The sequence below is a fragment of the Nycticebus coucang genome, chromosome X, assembly GCF_027406575.1.
Source record: "Nycticebus coucang isolate mNycCou1 chromosome X, mNycCou1.pri, whole genome shotgun sequence".
NCBI classification, from domain to species: domain Eukaryota; kingdom Metazoa; phylum Chordata; class Mammalia; order Primates; family Lorisidae; genus Nycticebus; species Nycticebus coucang.
In genome coordinates, this window is record NC_069804.1 from 47,403,947 (window position 1) to 47,421,739 (window position 17,793).

Here is a 17,793-nt window from a genome sequence, read left to right on the forward strand (position 1 = left end):
TTAATATAAAATTTTCTGGCCTATAACATAAGAATTTCAAATAAGTATTTTAAGAATTTAAGCAAAATGAACCTCATCAATAACATGTATACCACGGAGTACTATTCAGCCATTAAAAAAAAAAACAGTGAACTAATAATACCTTTTGTTAACAATCTGGATAGAACTGGACCCCATTCTTCAGAGTGAAGTATTCCAGGAATGGAAAAACAAACACCACGTGTACTATTAAATTGAAACTAATCAATCAACACCCACATGCACATCTGGTAGTAAAACTCAACAGAAAGCAAACAGGTGGGAGAGCGTAGGAGGAGAATAAATTCTTACCTAACAGGTACAATGCACACTAACCAGGTAGGTAATGGGCACAATTAACTTTGACACAAACTATACGAAAGTAATTCACATAACCAAAAGATTTGTACCCTTATAATATTCTTGAATAAAAAAATAGAATATGACAAATATGGCTGTTACTTCTAAGATTAGGTGGCTTCCATCTTTGGCTCTTCTCTCTTGTTATCTGACTCACTTGCTCTGAATGATGCACCCAGCTGCTTTAAGAAAGGCACTGAGAAAGGCCTCTGACCCACAGCCAGGGAGGAACTGAATCCCTCACAGTCACAACCAGTGAGGTACTGAATCCTGACAGTATCCATGTGAGTGGGCTTGGAAGTGAGTTATTCCCCAACTGTCCCTTCAAAGGAGTCCTCACTCTCCACAACAGTGGAACTTGCAACTTTATCAAATACATTTGAGCCATGGGTGCAGGGCTAAGCCACAGCCAAATTCCTGACCCACAGAAACTGTGAGATAATAAATGTTTGCTGCTTCAAGCTGATAAAAAAGCAAAATGAACCTCAGTCCCTACTTCACACCATACACACAATTTAATTTGAGATGAATCATAGACTTAAAAGTGAAAGAAAGCTATTAGAGGGAAATGAGAGAGAATATCTTGATGACTTTGAGGTAGCCAAAGGCATCCTAAACAGATCACAGAAAACAATAATGACGAAAGAAAAAACTGACAATTTAGATTTGGAATATAAACTGGTACAATCAACCACTGGTAAAAGGTCTGGCATTTTCTTAAACTAAACCTACACAATTCCATACACCTAGCAATTCAATTCCTAGGGAAACAAGAGAAATAAAAATACATGTTCACAAGAACATTTGTATGAGAATATTCAGAGTACATTTATTCATATTAGCCAAAAATTGGAAAACAACCTAGGTATCCATCAGCAGGGGAATGAATAAACAAATGGCAGTATAGTCATACAATGAAATGCTTCTCAGTAATATAAAGGGATGGTATATTCTACAATATAATTGACTCTCCAAATCACACTGAACGAAAGAAGCCACAAAGCAGCACATGCTATATAGCTCTATTTACCTGAAATTCTAGAACAGGAAAAAAAAAAAAAAACTATAATGGAAAAAGAATCAGAATAGTGGCAACCTCTTGAATGGTGATGTGGGCAAGAATCAACTTGGGATGGGGCACCAGGGAGCTTTCTGGGGTGATGGTAATGTTATGTCTTAATAGGGATTTGGGTTGCACAGGGGTATGAATTAAAACTCAGCAAAGGTACACTTAAGGTTTGTACATTTTTTGAACATAAATTTTACATGAAAGGAAAAAAACTGTAAATAAATGGTAAGCATGTTGAAATACTTAGAAGTAAATAACTGATGTCTGTGATTTTCTTTGAAATTCACCAAAATTAGGATGGATTAATGGGTGGATAGAGGAATGCATAAACGGAGAGATGTGTGATAAAGCAAATAAAGTAAGAGGTTACTGGTACAATGGTGGATAATGGTGTTCACTGTTCAATCTTTTCAAATTTTCTGGACATTTAAAAATTTTCATGAAATGTCAGATAAAATAAATGATTACAACTATTGTTAATTTGATAAAAATTTTAAAATGTAACTAAAGTTCTAGAACTTTGTAATTACATAAATATAAAATATCACAGGATATACTGCATCAATATAAAATAATCTGGAAAATATTTTTGGGAGCCAAAAAATGTATACAAATTTTAAGAAAGGAATAAACTATATTAAATTTGTAACACTCAATTCACCTTTGACCTCTGCAATTACAAGAGTTGCTCAACATGACTTGTACTCATCTTTTGTTATCAGTATATATTGAGTATAACAATTTTAATCCAGGTTTTTCCTTTCTTAAAATGTTACATTTTAATACATTTAATACATTTCTTAATATGTATACGTATTCTGTACCGTCTGTATATATTCTAAAATATTAAAAATATAATATATATTTTAAAACATAAAATACACATTAATATAAAATATATAAATATATTATATTTTATTTAACATTAAAAATATATTTTATATACACTTTTATAAATGGTTTTATACATATTATAAAATATTTCACATGTATATGTGAAAATTAAAAAAAGAATACCAAAAAAAAAAAAAAAAAGAATACCAACAATTACAATGCACTTTGAAAAATACACACAAAAGAAAACGAAAAATAAAATATTTATTATAACATAGTATTACATGTAAATAACATAATATATAAATATATTTTATATTAATATAAGGCATTAAACTAAGCACATTAAAGATATTTGACCCTAAATAATCATCAGAGTAGAGTATTTCAACTGCAACAACTCATACCTGGCTCTATGATTCTGAGCCTCTTGACTTCTGCTCAGAACATTCTGCCAAAATCTACCATTAGCTCTTTCTGAAAACTGAAGCAAGAAATAAAAAATATTCTTTCATTTTTTATTAAAATGGAGCATATAGGGCGGTGCCTGTGGCTCAGTCGGTGGGGCACCGGCCCCATATACCGAGGGTGGTGGGTTCAAACCCGGCCCCGGCCAAACTGCAACCAAAAAATAGCCGGGCGTTGTGGCGGGTGCCTGTAGTCCCAGCTACTCAGGAGGCTGAGGCAGGAGAATCGCTTAAGCCCAGGAGTTGGAGGTTGCTGTGAGCTGTGTGAGGCCACGGCACTCTACCAAGGGCAATAAAGTGAAACTCTGTCTCTACAAAAAAAAAAAAAAAAAATGGAGCATATATATATGTATATGTATAAAAATAATTGATCAGAACTTTTGCTCAAATCATTTTGCCAGCATCTGCTGTTAGCTCTTTCTGGAAACTGAAGCAAGAAATAAAAAATGTTCTCTTTGAAAATTTTTTCAAAAAGCTCTGTGCCCAGGCTTTTTGGCTTTGTTTGGGTTTTATTTTAAGTTTTAATTTTTTTTACCATTGCTCATTGTAAAAGAGGAAAAAAATCAAAGAATGAGGCTCACTGAATTAATAACAGCTTGGTGTGCAGCCTGCTCAAATTACTTCAAAGGGTATATGCATGTCTTGAAATATTTATATAAATATACAGGCACATACAACCTTTAAATTTTTGGCATAAATAGAATCATATTATGCATACTTCTGGATTTTGCTTTATCTACAAAACAGTACAACATATATATGGTAGCCATCGGTGCTGTTCACCAACATCTGGTTTTCCTCTTTCTTCTGAGCAGATGAGAAGAGCCTTGATACTAGTGCTAGACCATGAATTGAGACTGTAAATGATACATATGTCTTCCAGGTAAAAATTGGTTGTGCTTTACCCTCCAAAGTTCTCTTTTTTTTTTCTGGCAAAGTGACTGACAGCATTCAAGGTTGTGGTTATTTTGCCAGCTTCAGTCTCTGAGTGGCTACTATGAACAAAATTCCTCTGACAACCACAGTGGATACACAGAGTGAACAAAATAGAAACCTTTGCTGATTTAATTCCCTGAAATTTGGGGTTGCTTGTTACTACAGCATTACTTAGCCAATCTCAACTGATACATTAAACCATTCTTCAGTTATGCATTATTTGGTCTACTTCATTTTTTTCTGATGGCTAAAGAGTACTGTCTTAAACTAATATAATTGAATATATACAACTACTCCCTCTTGTTGGGTATTTGAGTTTTCCAAATGTTTGCTATTACAAAGTTAGCTGCAATGAATATCATGGATGCATGCATGGATGCACACACACACATACCCGTATCAGCAATCCACTTATCAACATTTTTCTGAATAAAAAAAATCTAAAATTATAATTAATAGGTAAAAGGACCTAAATATCCACTGCCCTCAAAAATGTTAAAGCAAGTATCTTTATTATAAAGTGATTTTTGGTCTTCTGGATATATACCTAGTAGAGGAATTGAAGGATCGAAGGCAGGTCTATTTTTAGATCCCTAAGTGATCTCCAAACATCTTTCCAAAAAGGAACGTATTAGTTTGCATTCCCACCAGCAGTGCAGAGGTGTTCCCTTTTCTCCACATCCACGCCAACATCTATGGTTTTGGGATTTTGTGATGTGGACTAATCTTACTGGAGTTAGATGCTATCTCAAAGTGGTTTTGATTTGCATTTATCTGATGATTAAGGATGATGAGCATTTTTCATCTGTCTGTAGACCGTGCACCTGTCTTCTTCAGAGAAGTTTCTCTTCAAGTCATTACAGCCCAATTCATAATTTCTAAATCATGGAAGAAGCCCAAATGCCCATCAACCCATGGATGGACTAATAAATTGTGGTATATGTACACCATGGAATATTATGCAGCCTTAAAAAAAGTGGAGATTTTACCTCTTTCATGTTTACATGGATGGAGCTGAAACATATTCTTCTTAGCAAAGTACCTCAAGAATGAACGTAAAAGTATCCAATATACTCAGCCCTACAATGAAACCAATTTATAAGCACCCACACTTTCATATGAAAGTTATAACCCAACTATAGCCCAAGAAGAAGGGGAAAGAAGTGAGGGAGGGGAGGGGAAGAGGGAGGATGGGCGGAGGTGGGTAATTGGTGGGACCACACTTATGGTGCGTTTTACAAGGGTATAAGTTAAACCTACTAAGTGCAGAATATAAATGTCTTAACACAATAACTAAGAAAATGCGGTGAAGGGCTATGTTAACCAGTTTGATGAAAGTATTTTAAGTTGTATATAAAACCAGCACATTGTACCCCATAATCGCATTAATGTACACAGCTATAATTTAATTTTAAAAATGCTAAAGCAATTTAAATTCCTACCAATGGAAAATGAGAGTACATGTTAACCCCACATGCTCACCTAGAATCAGTTATATTATTCTTTTTAAAATACTGCCAATATAATAGGTAGAAATAACATTTCATTGTTGTTTCAGCTTGTATCATTATCAGGCATCTTTTCGTAAGTTTAAAGACTATTTGTATTTCTTCTGTGAATTGTCCTTTCTTGTCTTTGACCCATTTTTGTCTGATTTTATAGAGGTGTTCATAAGTCCTTAATGTTAACCCCTGGTTCTTATTCTAGTTGTAAATATTGTCTGTTCCTTCTCTTTTAAGTTTGTTTGCAGTATTTGTTGCTATAGAGAAATATAAAAAAATCCTATAGTCGGCGGTGTCCATAGCTCAGTGAGTACGGCGCCGGCCACATACACCCAGGCTGGCGGGTTTGAAACCAGCCTGAGCCAGATAAAAAACAATGACAACTGCAATAAAAAAAAAAAAAATAGCCGTGTGTTGTGGCAGGCGCCTATAGTCCCAGTGACTTGGGAGGCTGAGGCAAGAGAATTGTATAAGCCCAAGCGTTGAGGTTGCTGTGAGCTGTGATACCACGGCACTCTACCCAGGGTGACATAGTGAGACTCTGTCTCAAAAAAAAAAAAAAATTCCTATAGTCAATACCATCTTTCCTTGATAGATTCCAGAAACTGTTCTCTACCACAAAATAAAAATTTATAAAAATATTTTCTAATCACTGTCACCAAAATCTTTATTAATAATTCATTCTTTCTCCACTGACTTGAAATATTCTCCAGGCCCTACAGTAAAGTCCATAAACATGGGTATTTTATGGACTCTACACTACTTCACTGATACTTTGGCTTATTCCTCTGCTAGAAAATTGTGATGTTCACCAATGTCTTTAAATTACATACATTTCTAGTATCTACACTTTTTTTGGCCTCAATCCCTTATTATTCTTGTTGACTTTATAATGAATCAGTCAATTTTTCTCCCCAACCCTGCAAAACAAAGCCAATCTAACAACAGCAAAAACAAAAACCTACTGCTTTGTAATTCTCACTATAAATGCTTTAAATATACACATTAATTTGGACAGATTAGAAATTTTAGAATATTGTCTTCCCACCCAGAGGTATCATAAAGTTTTTAAATTGTATTTATATTAGTCTTGTACACTTCTTGTCAGTTTACTCCCTGATATTTCATAATTTTTCTTGCTACGGCAAATGGTATCCCCCTTTGCACAACATTTCCTGACTGGTTATGGCTAATGTGATGCAAACGTAATGTTTTGTATAATTTTTTCTCACATTTAACTACTTTCCTGAATACTCTTAATAGTTCTAACCATTTTAAGATTGATTCTTTTGGATTTTTTGGGCACACAATCATATTTGGGTTCTAATTTCAAAATCCATTCTCAGTTCTACTTTGGGCTATTTATATAGTGATTCCTAAATGCCTATTTCAATAATACCTAGGATAATGAAATAATGGAATTTATAATTAAAAGTGTCCTTATGATGATCTAATCCAAAAGTTACCTAGTCAATTGCCTAGTGGGGTAGGTAGGTAAGATAAATGGGAGAAAACAATAAAGTATTATAGAAACTAAGAAGAAATGTAGAGAACAGGCTTTACCTATAAGTGCCACTCATTCCCAACTGACTGATACCATGGGGAAATGTAGGCTCAGTTTCTATCTTCCAAGAGGAATCATATATATATATATATATATATATATATATATATATATATATTTATGCCAAAACTCCTAATGTTAGAAACATTAAACAAAAGCCAAACAAAATATAATTGCCAGCTTTCAATCTATGAACCTGTATTTAAAGCAATTTGAACTCAAAAAGGTTTGTTGGAAATTGCAAAAGTAGCCAAGTGTAGGAGGGGGACTTGCATCTTCTTTAGCTGTTTAGTGGATCAAAATAGTATTTTCAAAGCACTAAAACCAAGCAGATGTTTTGCTTGATTTGATAACAAACAAGGAATTTAGTCCCTGATGTCAACATACATTTGTGTTCCCCGTTTGGCTCCTGTTGATTTTGATTTGCTATCTCTGCGATAGTCAGAGCAAATGCAAAACTTATCTTTTATTTATTTTATTTTTCCCCAACTTTATTCAAGTATAATTGACAAATACAAATTTTATACATTTATGGCACAGAACATGTTTCAATATATTTATATATTGTGAAATAATTAAATCTAGCTAATGAACATATCTACCATCTCATATAATTATCATTTTTTTTGTAGTCAGACCATTTAAGATTTACTTTCTTAGCCGTTTTCAAGTATATACTACATTATACATGGTGACCATGCTGTAAAATAGGTCTCTAGAACTTATTCATCCTAACTGAAACTTTCTACAAAGGGTGCCTTATAAACGGCTTTTCTATATTTGGGGAAATTCCCACATTATGTTTTCTGCCACCCCAACATGGAAGTCAGAGCTTTATTTCCCAGCCTTCCTTGCAGTTAGAAACATGTAAATAGGTGACCTAGACTTCACCAAGTCTGCCTCAGAAGGGATTAGCAGGAGAAAACCATCTCAGCCTGGGCAATAATGGGTGGTGTCAGAGGGTTCCAGCTTTCAGGGGTGGCAAAGGATGCAAGCTTGCCAAAAGTGGTGATCCTGTTGGCTGTAGTAAAACTGAGTTATTGGTAGCAACGCAAGTGTAGCAACAAGTTGCGAATGGTGATGGTGGTAAAACAGATCATTTCTCATCAGGCAAGTTCTATAGCCCACTTCTCGGCACTGTTCCTCAGTTCAGCCTCAAGCTTATTTTTCCAGCCCTACCAAAGATACTATGAACTAACCAGGACCCTTTCAATAAATTCCTTTTCTGCTTAACTAGCCAGAGAGGATTTTGCTTCTTAAAACTAAGCCCTCACCAATACAAACACTACCACCAGGCAGTGACAGAATCAAATCAAAAATCTCCATCTTTTTTATTTGTAGGCCAGCATTCTTTCTATCACCTCACATTATTTGTGTTTAATATGTTTAGAAAGGTGAAAAATGCTGTTTTAAAAAATACATACTACTGAGGTTCCCATCTTGAAGATAGGCTATGAATACCGTCAAAGTATCTATTTGGCTCATGATAAGAGCCTATGTTTGAGTGCTTTGGGAATTTGTATTTGGTTTTGCTTTTGTTCATATAAATTCTAGACTAATGGCCTCCTTAAAAGATGTTAGATAGCTTATAATAAAAATACCAATAACAATGTACATTGAGTAATCCAAATAAAGATAGAGCAAAACCACATAAAGGGAGAGGTAATTGTCCTAGATAAATCAGCTTGAGATTATTACCATGTTCTAAGCACTAAATTTACAATCTGCTTCCTTGAAGTAATGACAGTAATAGGGTGGATTATATCAATGTTTCATAAACTTAGTCCACCAACAATGATGTTCATTGCTTTCCATCTTCATGGCCTCCAAGTTTCTAAAATGTTTATCTTCCAATCTCATTTATTAAAGAATGCTTTGAATGACTCCACCACAGGTAAATGTGTAGCTTATTGAAATACCAAAAACAGCATGTATTACTATTGTCAGTGATACCAACTTGCAACCGTTAAAACAAAGGGTTTTCATTTTCTGAATAGCCACCATGCACTAGTCAGTGTGTTACAATAAGAACTTTACATACACTATCAAATTTAATTATCACAACAGCTTTATGTAGTAGGTATTATTATCTTTGTCTTACAGATGGAAAAATTGTTCAACAACTTCCCCAAGGCCACCAAGCTGGGAAATAAGAGAGATGAGAGTTGGATCTGAGTTTGCCAAACCCAAAACTAGTGATCTATTTATACATACAACCTCCCTCAGGAAAAATTTTAGTTTTACAAGAGAGAAAATTTTCTTGAGGCTCTGAATCTTAGAGGGAATTTATTACACGAATGTTCACAGGAGAACTACTGACCCTGCAGTCAATAATGGAAGTCTGAAAAGAACTGTGCAATATAGTTCACTATGTTCATTGAGGCCTGATACACTGGGTTCTGGAGGTGTCTGGGAAAGATACAAGAGTGAACCAGGCATGGAACTGATAGACCCTCTGATAGATTTCCCCCATGTGGGAAGAAGAGATGATCACACAGATAAACAAAATATACACAGGATACATTGGGCACCATCTCTGATGAGTACATCAAGGCTCAAGGAAGTAGCCAGACGGAGGGATTGACCATGTCTTCCCCTGGCTTGGGGCCCTCATGGCTGCTGTCCATGTCCCCAACTGCATGAAATACTAGCCTTTCCATGCCTACTCCTTGCCCTGTTCCCTTCTGAAACCTGTCTGTCACTAGGTATCTTGAGCCTTTAAGAAGGGCTCTCTTCATTCTTTCAGGTAACACTCAGCAGCTCTCATAGAGGAATCTGGCAGACCATGAACAAAGGGTCCCAGAGAAATAGGTTCATCATAGAGGCAGAAATGGTGACCCCATCACAGCAAAAGAGAAATATTCCCCACCTAAATGGAAACAGAGAAACTTCCCTATATGTGTTTCTTGATGACCGCCTGTCCCTGTATTCCCTCTGGTCACTTCTGAGCAAATATTTGAGGGAGGCCCACACATTAATCCATTATCAACCATAGCACCTTATCCAGAGGTAGTTCATTAGCTCTTGTCCTCAAGGTTTTCCTGAGAGGAACAAAGGCAATGTCAGGGGCTTGTATATACTAAGAGTACCAGGTATCTAAGCAGAACAGAGTGTCAGGGCCACAGAAGGGAAGCCCACAGGCCTATTATGCAATCCTGCCTCTAGCTGCCTTTACTCTTCTCTGTTTCAACTCACAAAAAGGGAACATTTTACAAGCAAATTATAAACCTACATGTTAAGAGTTTCAGATTATCAGAGCTTGGAAAGAACCTGAGACCAACTTATGGACAAAAGAGTGAGGTGCAGAGAAGTAAAGTGAGTTGCCCAAGTCACTTGTCTAGGGAAGGTCAGGCCTAGCTTTCCCTGACTTCTCTAAGTCAGAGCCAGATGGCCCTTCCCTAGTGCAAGGTAATCAATTATTTACTTGTTTGCTGCATGTTTTAGACTGAATGTTCCTTAAGAAATAGGACCATTCATTAAATTATTCAACAGACATCTATTGTACTTGGCAGGAGCCAATGTGGAGGCAGGGAAGCAAACAAGTAACAACTCAACAGAAAGCTACCTACCAGAAGATGTAAAGCATTCAGCACAGTGCTTGGCCCATAGTTAAGTGCTCAATAAATGGTAGCTTCTACAAAAGTATTGTTCTAGGGAGATGGAAATAAGAGAGGTGTAGGCAGGATTTAGAGCTAGAGGAATGATCCAATCATATTTTAGAAAGATCACTCTGCCAAAACTTTGGAGGATAAGAGTTAAGGAAAGGAGATAAAGTTACAAAGCTCTCCAGAGGGTCTGAGTGAACAGTAATAAAAAGCTGAGCTGCAATGAGGAAGCAGGGGATGAAGTAAAGAGCAGGTTTCCAGAGGCAGTAAGAAGCAGAATTCCAGCTGGGCACAGTGATTCAATCCTGTAATCCTAGCACTTTGGAAGGCCAGAGAGGGAGGATTGCTTGAGGTCAGGAGTTCAAGACCAACCCGAGAAAGACTGACACCCTAACTCTACAAAAAATAGAAAACTTAAGCCAGGTATGGTGGCACATGCCTGTAGTCCCAGCTACTCAGGAGGATGAGGTGGGAGAATCGTATCAGCCTTTGAATTGGAGGCTGCAGTGATGGAGGAGATAGATTGGAGGAGCTATGATGATGCCACTGCATTCCAGCCCGCACAACAGAATAAGACTCCACCTCAAAAAAAAAAAGGAAAAGTCCAAAGGTCAGGTGGGAGAGATCATGATACAGGGGAAATGAAAGACAAGGCAGACCCCTGGCCTGGGCATTATGGTGACCTTTACCAGAATACAGTCCCCAGCTGCAACCTTATGAAAGATGAAAATGAGGTCAATTTAGGAAAAGTTATTTGGAAATGCCTAAGAGATATCCAAGGGGACATGTCCTAGAAGTGTTCAGATTTCCTGGTGTGTAGGTCACAGAAAGGTCTGAGCTTGAGAAACTAATACAGAGACATCAGCTTATAGGTCAAAGTTAAACCAGTAAGAGCTAAATAAAATGTATTCACTTAGCTAGCACTTATGAACACTCTACTGTTTGCCAGACACTGTGGTAAGTGATAACAGAAAGCAGAAAACAAGAAAGAGAAAGTCCCTTCCGTCAAAGAGGTTACATTCTGGTGAGGGGAGCCAAAATACATGCGCATATATTCACACTTAAATAAAGAAAGAAAAATATCAGCTAGTAAAAGCAATGAACAAAGAATTAAATTAGAATGTGTGTGATAGTGACTTAGTTCCTTTGTCTTTGCCCAGGAAGGGGTGTGAGTAGCAAAAGAGAAGGCTGAAGGCAAGGTGCAGGGACTTGCAGTTGTGGGCCAAGCACAGAGGGCTCAGAACCTGACACAGAGGATCTCATGGCAACACTGAATAGCAGCACTCCTGGTGTACACTCTCCTTTGAAGTCTAGACCACTACCTCCAACTAAGACCTCTAAGAATAATGCTAGTGGTTCATGATTTCATTCAGTGACCACAGACATGTATTAAGCCCAGAACTTGGTGCCAGGGATACTGCCATGAATATAGGACCATCAAGGTCCCTGCTCCAAGAAAGCTCACATTCTAATGGAAGACACACACAAGCATGCACACATGCACACCCTCACCCTAGTAAACATATCTCTAAATAAGACAACTGCAAGTTGTGCTAAGTGCTATGAAAAATATAAACAAAGGGCTAAGAATAACAGTGAGTGATCTGCTTTAGATAGGATAATCAGAGAAAGAAAGTTCCTCTGGGAAGTTGACCTTGGAAATGAGTCTGAGAATTTGCCACAAAAGGATGGTGCTGAGGGAACGCCAGACAGAGGAGACAGTGTGTGCAAAGGCTGGAAAGAACTTAAAGTGTTTGAGAAACCTAAAGATAGTCAAGGAGGCCAAAAAACAGGACTAGAGACAAAGAAGTGATGACACTAGAAACACAGAGTCACATCACTCAAGGCCTGCTGGCTGCAGTCAAATGTTTGGATCTATTGTGAAGACAACAGTGAGCCACTGAAGGATTTTTTAGGCCTGATATAACCTCATCTGATTTTCACCTTAAGGAAATTCTGGGATGGGGAGTTCCTTCTTTCTGAGCATGCAGTGCCTTGAGGCCAGCCCTCTACCCACATAGTATGGTGGCCTTTTATCCCTTACAATTAGGGTCAGGCCTCCATCTGTACAACTACTTTTCCTCCTTGGATCTACTGCTTCGTCTAAGTGCTTCCCAAAAAGCCCCATAAACTCACTAAAGTGTTTCCAATAGACTTTGCAAGAGTATTGGGAGAATGGATGCTTTTGTAGAAGGACACAAATAATAAAATGAAACCACTCCTTCATTTCTGATGGAAATTTCTTGTTTTCTCCTCCACTGCTTTCCATTCGCCAGCTGCCTGAGTAATTGTCTTTGCTCTTTACTCTGTCTCCATTTATTTTCCAAAACATCATGAACATGTGTATGTGACTATGAACAATAATAAAGAACTATAAATTCTTACTGATCCTGGAAGGTTGGGAATTCTAAACAATAAAAATTATGTCCTCTGCTTTTCTCAAAAGAACATGTTGGAGACACAAAAGAGCTTTGTTAAAATAACAAATGAGCTCTTAGGGACACTTTGGGCCTAATGGTGGGCTCCAGGCAATCAGGTAGTGTTGCAATAGGCAACTGCAGACATGAAGTTGGAAAGACCTCCTTGCTACCCTTTCTTGGGCTCACTTCCTCATTTCTCAGCCCACGTTTTGACTGCATCAGCCGAGTTTACTATATAGCTTTCAGCCACTATTGTTTTCAGGAGCCAAAATTCTCAGCCAAAAGAGAAAGTGCCCCTTGTCCTCCATCCATGATTTAATTGACATTCTCCTGAATGCTCCATTCACTTTGTTTTGAGGCTAAGAAGTCTCACACTTGTACTGGACTGTGAATTTGAATTTCCCTGTGTTTCCACTGTTTGAAAATTTGCCTAGGTCAGCCACTGGATAGTCCCAGAATTCAGATTTACTTAGAGAAAACTTCTATTGCTCATGATTTAATATTTCTAACTACCATCATAAATTTTTCCCGCGATTCCTCCATTATGTCCTTGAGAACACACATATGTGTGTGAACATACACAGACGTACACATATCACCTTTGCAGTAAAGTTTTCACTATCTTTTCCAACTTCATCACATTCCTAGGGAGATGCCCTTCATTTGTCCCCCAGATTTTGGAGTGCTGCCCTAAACAGCATTGCTTAAATACCTTTCTCACTCAGATGTACCATTCCTGTTGTTCCCCAGATCCTTCAATACCATGATTCACAAGACAAAGTGACTTGTCTCTCTGTTTCCACCTATAAGCTTTTTATATGCAAATGCACAAAATTTATTATAATATTAATGGCCAAAACTTGACCATAAAGCTAATAAAAGTACAAAGAAATGACAATTCCTAATAAAAAATAAAAGTAGACAACTAATTAGGAAGCACTAAGAAAGAAATTGTTCTTTCTGTTCCTTGGATAATCTTGAGAAGAAAACAGATTATGAGCAGCAGAATATGGCTTACCTGAATGTATTATAATCCACCTTCTTTGTGTGCTTACAGTCAATAGCTGTAAATATCTGCTTGATTTCTCTGGATTTTGATTTTTCATCCTTCACCTTTTGTAGGGCAAGGTCAAAGTCGCTATAAGGAAACTATAAGGGTGAGATGAGAGGAAAGACATATTTAAATTTGCTTTAGACTTTGGGGGCCAAATCTTTCTGATGGCCAGTTCATACTATGAACCTGAATTTAGCAAATAAGTCTTTTCAAAGAGACCAACTTAAGTATTCAGGACAGTTGGTAACACAGGTTCCAGATCTGAGAGGACAGAAATGTGCTTAAGTAATAGTTGGCCACAGATGTCAGAAAATCAGCTCAGCCTTCTCCCTGTAGCCATAAGACACTGGCGCAATATGTTGGGAGACCCTAATAGACAGAATGGGTATTTAAGTTAGATAAGTGGACCTCCATTTTCTCTACATCTTTAGAACGGCTCCCTCTGGAACTGTTGGCTGTTAGATTATGCAATGATCAGAGCAGGGCTGGTGTCAAAGATCCGCATAGGCACTATAAGCCCCGTACATTCATTCTCTAGGCAGGTCACTGTTCCTGTCTTCTACCCTGTTATTTGTTTTTTGATTCAGTAGGATGTTTTATTCCATCTAGTAGAGCATGGGTTGTAAATAATTACATCTAAAAGGTCAAAAATGAAAAGACAAAATTTTGAAATGAAAACATCGATGGTAATTTAGCATAAAGCTCCCTCTCTTCTACCAGAAAATGATCCAGGTGGTTTGGCACCTCGCACAGGTCCCCACGCCCTCCCCTCTTTCTGCATTTCCTTTCATCTATTTGCATGATAGGATCTATTAGCTCTTTTGAAAAGACTCTTCAGATTGATATTAAAGAGTATAGTAATTTTTCTCTGCTTATAATGTCCTTGTTAGGGGTAGTTTTAAAATGCAGTTTTCACTTGGAATGAGATACCAGATAATGTCCCATCCTGCTTTTATTCTTCTGAAAGGAGAAAAGCCCTTTACATTTTATATTCATGCTGTATATATTTTATATTAAGGTATAGATTCACGCTCTGTTTGGGAATAGAACGCTAATTTTCAGTAGCTACAATGAGCTAAGCATTTCACATGCATTATCACATCTAATCTTCATAGTGGCTCCATGAGATAGGCACTGTTGTTACTTTCATTTCAAAGAAGAAGAAACTGAAGCTCAGGGAAGATACATGTCTAAGGTCCCTCAGCTGTTAAGTGTGGAGTCAGGTTTCCAAGCCAGGTCTGCTGGTCTTCTGTTTCCTGAATTCAGCGTTTTTGAATACCTGTAGCTACTGATTCATGGCTTTATGATAAACTGCATTGCTAACACAATTGCAGAGATGGTGTGGTAGCCATGGGAACTTTGGATGCTCAGGCCTCCGTCAAGAGAGACCTTGTAGGGAAGAGTTAGTGTTTGCTTATAGCCTCCAGCTGCTGCCTCCTTACACTCCAACCTCCTTCCTCTCTCCCTTTACATGGGACAGACCCGCCTTGGAGTCTGAAGGCTCTCTTGCCTCCTCCATGTCCCTTCCCCTTTTCTTCTTTATCCTTCAGAGGTGTTTCCTCCAATACATCTCTTCCACATCTAATTCTGTCTTGTCATCTGCTTCTCAGAGGACCCAAACTGATATAAAAGGTATGATACACTCAGGGAGACTGATCTTAGCAACCTAACCCTGGGCGTTTTATATACTGTATAAATGAGATAAAAACTGGTATTGCAGGTATATAAATGGTACATAAATATTACTTATAGATGGACATTTAAAATAAAATTTTCCAAATAGATTTTTAATATTAGGCAATGATTACCAAATATACATGTTTGTACACTGAATTAGTTCACAATTAAAATCAAGATTTTATCAATATATTATTTTTACTGAACAATATTGCCACAACACCACTTTCAGTAGCAGTACCCATCTGCCATCTTATTTCAAATATTAAAACAAAAAAAAAAAAACTCTTTGAGCTCACTGTTGTCAATTTCTCCTTAAATTCTCATTTAGGCCTTAAGTGGACACTGTTATAGGAAGTTGCAATCCCAGCAACTATTGGGTCCCCTTGGGGTTTCTGATTGTTCGGGTCTTGGCCTTCTCTGTTGGCCTCTGCCAATTAACTGGAACAGCACAGTGTGTGGCACCAGATTTTTTTTCCTTTCCTATAGTTGCTGAATTTCTTTCTGAAAACATTGTTAGCATCAGCAGAAAACCCAGGAAACTTGATTCAACCCCGGCCCTGCCTCCTGCCTATGTCTGGAATCCGTGATGCTAAGCAGCAGAGAACCCAGCATGTGATCACAGCAGACAAGGACCTGGCCTCCGTGATGGGACCTGTGGCCAAGTCGCACGTATCCATTATTCATGGATTAAAACCAGTGGCAAGAGGAAGAAGCAAAGGCCCTAGAGAAAGAAAAATACAGATTGCAGAGGGCAGAGAGGCAAATCAAGAATTATACAACATAAATTCACCTTATGTAAATTCTTCTCCATGTAGTTTAAGGTGTACTCATCAGCATTGAGTAAAAGAAATAGGTAGCCATTGATATTCACTGTGGCTCCAATATACAGCTCCTCAGACTTGATATATTCTGACAGTTCACTTTTAAAGACTTCTTGTCCAGGCTTCTTAACACGGCTTCTTTTCAAGAACCTCCCACCAGTAAGCCCTATAGAAAAAGGGAAAAGTTCATTGAGTACCTGTAATCTTGAGAGAACCATCTGACTTGCCTTCAGAGTTACTTCATCTTCAAATACAGACTGTATAACTTACCTGTGAACTATTGCTTATTATTCTCAGACTTAAGGAAAAAATGAGGCAGTGGGTGAAGAAATAAGGCTTCTAGGTGAATGTGTTCAAGAAAACAGTGGTGGCTCAGTCGGTAAGGTGCTGGCCCCATACACCGAGGGTGGCGGGTTCAAACCTGGCCCCAGCCAAACTGCAACCAAAAAATAGCCGGGCGTTGTGGCGGGCGCCTGTAGTCCCAGCTACTCGGGAGGCTGAGGCAAGAGAATCGCTTAAGCCCAGGACTTGGAGGTTGCTGTGAGCTGTGTGAGGCCACGGCACTCTACCGAGGGCCATAAAGTGAGACTCTGTCTCTACAGAAAAAAAAAAAAAAAAGAAAAAAAGAAAACAGTGGTGTGGTATTCCACTCTTTTCTTTCCTCTACTCCCTTCACAGGCCCATAAACATTTGGCAAGGACCGCTATATATGCCCAGCAGCGTACTGGGAGTGTGGAGCATGAGTAAGACACTTATATCTTTAGAGCAGGTTTTGAACAGTACCAGTTAGAAAATTCTTCATCTGTGCTTATTTCCACCTTTTTGTCCCATATGATGTCTTAATTGTAAAGGAGGTTACTTAAGTGTTTGAAGATAACTATGGGAGTTCCCTTAACTTTTTTTCCCCTACAGGTAGAATATCTTTGCTTCTTTTAGTAATGCTTCATATTTCTTACTTTCCAGAATTCTCACTATTTCATCTGTTCTCTTTTGGTCATTATTTGTTTTGTGACCTCTCAGAAAGCAGAGAGCAGAGTTGAAAAGGAAACTCCAGTACCTTTTGATCCTGAACTAAAATCTACAGAGCTATGAAAACAGTCCGAGATCAAATGAACTTTGTGGTCAACTTCATCCCACTCCTCCTACCACATGCAGAAACCATAGGTGGTGGAAAGACACAGGTTTGGAGCTAAATAGAGCTTCATCCCATCCTGGTTCTCACACTGGCTTGTTGGATCATCTTTAGGAATGATTTAATCTCTCTGAAATTCTGTAAATTCTTATTGGTAAAACGGGAATGAAATGTGTAGGGGCCAAGAAAATGTACCTCTCAGATCATCTACAGGGTAGAACATGACTGTTAGAAGGCCCCAGCTGTTGTTTTCTGAAATCTATCCTTGTGTGTGTGCTGAGGTCACACTTCTCACAGGCTATTGCCAAAAGATGACTAAGCAAGGCAGGCC

The 17,793-nt window shown here is 37.8% G+C and overlaps 1 protein-coding gene across 1 annotated transcript in view; it reads right to left on the reverse strand.

The window, feature by feature from the left end:
* The window catches only part of EFHC2 (EF-hand domain containing 2), a 268,766-nt gene that overhangs the window by 109,765 nt on the left and 141,208 nt on the right, over positions 1-17,793 (reverse strand). Inside the window, exons 10-11 of the mRNA XM_053579880.1 lie at positions 16,300-16,496; positions 13,794-13,924 (exon numbers count right to left, since the gene is read on the reverse strand). Coding sequence (XP_053435855.1) covers positions 13,794-13,924; positions 16,300-16,496 — 328 coding nt within the window. The remainder of the gene's footprint in view (positions 1-13,793; positions 13,925-16,299; positions 16,497-17,793) is intronic.